Source organism: Camelus dromedarius, chromosome 29 (assembly GCF_036321535.1).
Source record: "Camelus dromedarius isolate mCamDro1 chromosome 29, mCamDro1.pat, whole genome shotgun sequence".
Lineage (NCBI taxonomy): Eukaryota > Metazoa > Chordata > Mammalia > Artiodactyla > Camelidae > Camelus > Camelus dromedarius.
The window spans coordinates 26533053-26539052 of record NC_087464.1 but is presented as its reverse complement, the minus strand read 5'-3'; the positions used below and the strand labels follow the sequence as shown (position 1 = coordinate 26539052).

General features: G+C 58.6%; 1 protein-coding gene across 4 annotated transcripts in view; it reads right to left on the bottom strand.

Annotated features, from left to right (window-relative positions):
• Window positions 1–878: 878 nt before the first annotated feature.
• The window catches only part of TLE3 (TLE family member 3, transcriptional corepressor), a 45494-nt gene continuing 40372 nt past the window's right edge, over window positions 879–6000 (bottom strand). For all 4 annotated transcript variants that reach the window (XM_031440923.2, XM_064480767.1, XM_064480768.1 and 1 more), the window contains 4 exons: window positions 5848–5995; window positions 4945–5095; window positions 3942–4018; window positions 879–2820 (listed from right to left, as the gene is read on the bottom strand). In XM_031440923.2, the coding sequence (XP_031296783.2) occupies window positions 2713–2820; window positions 3942–4018; window positions 4945–5095; window positions 5848–5995 (484 nt within the window). In that variant the 3' untranslated portion in view covers window positions 879–2712. The remainder of the gene's footprint in view (window positions 2821–3941; window positions 4019–4944; window positions 5096–5847; window positions 5996–6000) is intronic.

Genomic DNA, 6000 nt, shown 5'->3' with positions numbered 1-6000 from the left:
GGGCAACCTACTGGGCAAGTCTCGGGCACACGCAGAATTTTCTGGCTGCAGCCTGCCCTGCGGCCCCTCTGGCCCTCCACTGTGACGATCAGACATGGACGAACAAGGAAAGTAGGGTCCACAGGGATCGTGATGCTTCACTCAAGTCCGTGCAACCAGTACAAGACAGAGCTGCTGGCCAAATGCAGCCCCACAGCGGTGAAGCGTGCCCCGCGCAGGCCCCGGAGGGCCGCCCGCGCCAGCCGAGTGAGCCCTGCGTGCGCGCAGCCCAGCCGTCCTTCCGGGGCTTATAACGGGGCCCGCTTTATCCTGACTGCCGCTCCTTTTTTTCCAACGTTCAACTCCCTTTCTTGTATGAACCAACAGCAGGCAACCGTTTGCGCTGATTTACAATGACTTTGACAAAATAAGGATTGGAAACCATGTTAGTCCCGAGTTCTGGAGAGAGATCGCTCATGGGTGCGTGAAACCCCGAGGCTGGGAACCACCCGAGGCCAACCCTGCTCCCCAATCTTGCCGCCCTTTCTGTAAATCCCTCCTCCTCCAGAAGGGCACCTTCATCAGCTTGCGAGTGCGCACCCCTCCCCCAACACCGCCTGAATTTAAGCTTGAAAAAGGTGGAGGAGCTTCTCAGGGTCTGACACTTGGCAATTTCACCAGAAGTTCATCACATTTCATTTTCCCCCCGAAGTTTTGCAGCGACAACTGCCAGGGCTGGGCTCGTGGAAGTACTCCCTGACCACTTTTTCGGGGATGGGGGCAATGCCGGGGTGCTCTGAAATGACGTCTATGGATGACAAAGGAAATCACGCAGGGCCCAGGATGTGGGGTGGACAAACTACTGAAGGGGTAGGCAATTAAAACGCAGCAATCAAACCAACCTTTAAATAGTAACTTTTAAAAATATAAAAACAGCTCATTACAATGACTTTTCATTTTCTTTTTTCTTCAGGAATCACCTTTCTCCTACCCTTGCCCTGCCTTGTGGCAAGAGTCATAACAAGAGTTGGAACATGAACATCTGAGACCCAGAGAGAGACAGACAGACAGACAGAGTCTGCACACCCTCCCCAACCTCAGAAAGGTGCAGGGCGCTGTGCCCATCTCTGCGCCCGGGAGCAAGACACTGAATGGGGGGCTCACCGGAGCCCCTCCTTTCTTCAACCAGACGGAGCCACACATTAGACAATAATCCATAAAAATGCAGTATAAAAAGTATCTTCCATACGCTACATCTGCAGAGAGCTGCACCAGGACCCAGCGGCCTCCAGCTCTTCCTTAAAGTAAGAAAAATAAGACCAAAAGGAAAAGGAGGGGGGAACCCTAGCCAAATTCTAATTCCTCAGAACACTTTGGTACCAAAAAAGTGGCACCTGCAGCAGACAATCTTCTACCTGTAATCTGTTTGGGCTCCTAAGAGAGACAGGAAGCTGTGAGAAGGGCGCACGGTGTCCCCGCCCCCCGCAGGCCCCCCCCCCCCCGGCGAGAGGGGGCACGATGCTCTGACTCAGGACCCTGTGGGTTAATACGTGGTTTTCCCTCTAGGGGGAGAGGAAGGGGCAGGGGCAGGGGCAGGGGCGAAGGCATTTTCATAAAAGGGTATCACTTCTAATTCTTTTTATTAAAAAAAAACCCAAAAAAACCCCACATCAGTTGCTGTTCCTTCTCTGGTAGCTCCCTGAGCTGAGCTGCTATGCTCTCCTCCAACCTTTGTCCTTTAGGTGGTGTCCAAAGATTAGGAAGGGCCGGAGATGGAGTTCCTTTGAACCTCCACCTCTAATCAGGAGAACCAAGTGTGCACCAAAGCGAGCCCGAGGTGGGGGGGGGGGGAGGGAGGGTCAGACACCTGAGAGGGGCCCCAGGGAGGCCAAGAGGCAGGTGGCGCTCAGGAGGCCACAGAAAAACCTGCCCCTCTGCTGACGTCAGCCCAGGCGGGCACCCACCTCAAGTTCTGTCTGTCCATCGGTCTGTCTGGAGCGCGGTCTGGTGCGCCTCAGAGGAGTCCCAGGTCCACAAGGAGATGCGCGCCCCCAGGGCGAAGCTCACGGACCCCGTGGCTGCCAGCTGCAGCCCCTCCTCCACCCCAGAAGTCTTCTCCCCATCCCACCCCCGCCTCCCCTCCCAGATGGGAACTTCTGTTTCAAAAAAAAAAAAAAAAAAAAAAAAAAGCCACCACCACGAGTGGATTACAAATACAGCAGGCGAAATACACGGCTAGCGTTTCGGTGGGAGGGGCTCCCTCCCGCCCTGACCAGTCCGAGATAGGAGTCTGTTATTTACACTTTTCACAATCTTGTGCGCTGCACAGTCGGGAACATGAAACCCATCCCCCCACCCCGGGACAAACGTGTGGTCCACACTCCAGCGGCCCCGAGCCAGGGCAGGGGGACAAAGCAGACAAAAGGGGAAGGGAGGACAGATCCACGAGGGTGTCTGGGGAGCTGGAGCCGCGAGCCTCCAAATAAATCTATTCGTAGCATCTGCCAGAACTGTTAGAGGGAGGAGAAGAGAAATCCGTCGGAGTTCGTGAGACAGATCAGTCCATGCCCAGAAGTCCAGACCACGACGGGCGTGTGCCCTCAGGCCACGGAGCGCAGCGCGGGGCCGCAGGGACGCTGGCTGCCCGTCCTCTGCATCCGCAGGGCCCCCGGCTGGCCCCCGGCACGGCCGAGTCTGTCTCCCAGGGTCTGCCAGCCCTGTGAGAGTCCTCGCTCAGTAGATGACCTCGTAAACTGTGGCCTTCTTGTCACCAGAGCCAGTTACAATGTATTTGTCATCCGCCGAAATGTCACAACTCAAGACAGACGAAGATTCCTTAGACTGGAGGAGGAAGACGAGGAGCAGACGCAGAAGGGGGTGGTGAGAGAAAAGACAGAAATTCACTTTCTGGACACTCAACACCCTCTCGATGCTCCCCGAATCCAAGTGCCCTCTACCCGCCCTGGAGCACACCCTGCGAGGCCTTCAAACACCACCTTCCTCCTTGAGATGCCCCTTCCACCTGCTCTTCCACGAGGAAAAGCTAACAGGGCCCAACGTGATCTCTAAAGTCAGCTCTGAGGATCGAACCAGAAGGCTCCAGCGTGAGCTCTGCTCCCGAGTTTACAAACAGGGAGAAGCAGTTCTGACCCGGGAGCAGTGTCAGGCCAGCTTCTCAGCCTGCTGGGCCGAGACAAGGATTCGCACCTGCGTTTGAAGCATCCAGTGTAACCTGAGACCCTGAAAGTTCCTGTGCGAAACACCGGACACCAGACTTAGGGCCTGGATCCAGAGAGCGGCTTGCTGGCTCTGCGAGTGTGTGTGTGTGTGTGTGTGTGTGTGTGTGTGTGTGTGTGTGTGTGTGTGTGTGTGTGTGTGTGTGTGTGTGTGTGTGTGTGTGTGTGTGTGTGTGTGTGTGTGTGTGTGTGTGTGTGTGTGTACGTACCTGGGAGTCTGTGGGGGGGGGGGTGGAGGGGTGGGAAGCAAGTGAGAGAACAGTGTCAGATCCCAGACCTTAAAACTCACAAATCTCCTTCTGGACCCGTATTCTCCTACTCCACCTCTCTCCTTACAATGAAGTGTTGAGATGAAATACGAACTTACTTGAACATCAGATAACACTGCTCAGAAAAAAAGCTGCCTCCTTTGCTCAAGTGCCCAGCACACCTGTGCGTGCTCAGCGTGCAGGCCAGAGCCAAGAGCAGGTTCCCCCCGTCCCTGCTCTAGAAAGCCTGCACAAGCCCCGCTGACAGGCTCTCGCCCTGAGGGGTCAGGTGCTGTCAGCAGCCGTGCGTGCGTGTCCTGCCGGCGTGCCCAAGTCCAAGCCCTGCCTGAGAACCGCCCGGAGCCCCCAGCAGGCAGGAGCTGGGGGTGGGGCCGGGGGGGCACTGCTTAGCCTGGCCCTCGCTCCCCCATCACTGCGGACAGGCCTGGACTCCGGGCCCCCCCACGAGGGGCGGTACCTGGAAGATGCTGGCTCCGTACGGCGTCCTCCAGGCGTTGAGGAGGTTGTCTTTCCCGGTGCTCACAAACCACTTGCCTGCAGGTGGGAGGCAAAGGAAACGCCGTCAGGCGTCGGCCTGCTGCCCTCTAAAGCGAGCCCCGCCCACACGGCCGGCTGCCATGGAAACACGGTGTGAGCCGCTAGCCAGTGCCGGCCGACTCTACGTTTGCGTGAGGCGTTTTGTAAGCGAGACACGCAACAGACACGTGGACACCCAGAGGACGCCTTCCTCTGCAGTGACGGGGCGGGCTGAGCGGGCTGGGGCGGAGGAAGGTAGGATTTGCAGTTAAGCACAGGGATTACACTTCCCCAGAAGGTTCTTTTTAAAGCCACTAGGGTCGGCTGACCCATCCTGAGTCTCCCAGTGGAAGGCGCGGGCAGTGCGCGAACTGGCAGAGCTCTGTCCAGACGAGGGGCGGGAGGCCGGGCCAAGGCGGCAGTCCGCGGGCGGCCCCCCAGCACAGGCGCCTGCCAGGGCTCTGCCTGCGACAGCTCCCAGGGGCCCCCAAAGCCTCGTGGGGCGCCTGCTATTCCTGGTCCTCAGACAGACCTGTCGCAATTTGGCGAGGACGGGGTGTGTCCAAAGCTGCACAGCTAGTCAGTGGGGGGCAGACATGCCCACCTGGGGCTACGGGCGCCAGAGCCTGTGGTCTGAGGCACCCGGAGGACTCACGCAGCGCTGAGTCCTGTTCCTCTGCCTCAGGCCAGCGAGGACTGGCTCTGGCCTGGGGTCACGAGTGCTTGGTGCCCAGTGGCAGTGTCTGCATCCGAGGATGTGGTGGGGGACACCACTGGGCGGGGGACACCGCTGGGGGGGGACACCGGGCGGGGGACACCGCTGGGCGGGGGACACCGATCAGGACGGCAAGGGGCCTGGTCCCGGGCAGAGCGCGTGTCAGGGCTCCGCCCCTCTCTGGGCGCGGGGCCCTCCTCTGCGCACAGCAGCGGCCCGGTCCGCTCACCGCAGTAGGCGAACTTGAGGGACAGCACGCAGCTCTCATGCAGGTGCAGCTGGTACTTGTCGGGCTTGGTGTGGTGCAGCACCTCCACATTGCTGCTCTCCATGCCCACGGCCAGCCACTCCCCGGTGGGGCAGTAGCCCAGCGAGAAGATCTGTGGGGGTGGGGGGAGACCAGCACCGTCTGATCCCGAGCGGGCTCTTCCCAAAGGCCCCGAGGGCTCCCCCTCCCTCGCCTCCCCCACCCCATTCCAGCAGCTCAGAGAACAGGACCTCATCTTCCACCACCACTGTGCAGGTGGGGAAGCCGGGGCTCAGAGCTGGCTGGCTCTAGAAGTAAGTGGCAGAGCCAGGACTCAAACTCGGAGGTGGCACAGATAACTTACTTTCAGAGTTACTTTCTGCCTCAGTGACTTCTGTCTTTCTTTAAGCAAAATGTATATAAAACACTAACATATTAAATACGGAAGATTAAAACGAGTAATAAAACAACAACAGGAAACAGTAGTACCTAGCGTTTTCAGAACGCTCTCCATGAGCCAGGCTCACGCCTAAGGCTTCTGGAAGGACCACTTCAGGTGCCCACACCGGGCCGATGGGGCAGCTAGTACTATTCCCATCCCATGAGTGACAAACCCGAGGCAAAGGGCTCAGTGCTAGAGGAGCTGGGATCAGATCTGAGCAGCTGGGTGAAGTGTGTCCAGCTCCCAGGCCTTGTCGATTCTACTTCATTGCCAGTTCCTCCAGGAAGCCTTCCCAGGTTGGTTTTAGGTCCATTTGCAATGACCACCTGTGAGGGGCCCTTCATCCCATTCCGTTCCGACCCAGCCACTGGGATCAGGGGAAGGAGGGCCCCACACTGCTCTGGGGGAGCAGAGGCGAGGGGACGTGTGTCTCGGGCACACACCTGGGAGGTGAAGTCATGCTGCTGCAGCTGCCGGCCCTCCCGCAAGTCCCAGGAGCGCACGGTGTTGTCCAGGCCCCCGGTCCACAGCTTGGTGCCATCATGGGAGATGTCTATGCAGCTGGCCCCGTCCGTGTGGCCCTGGAATTGCCTGGG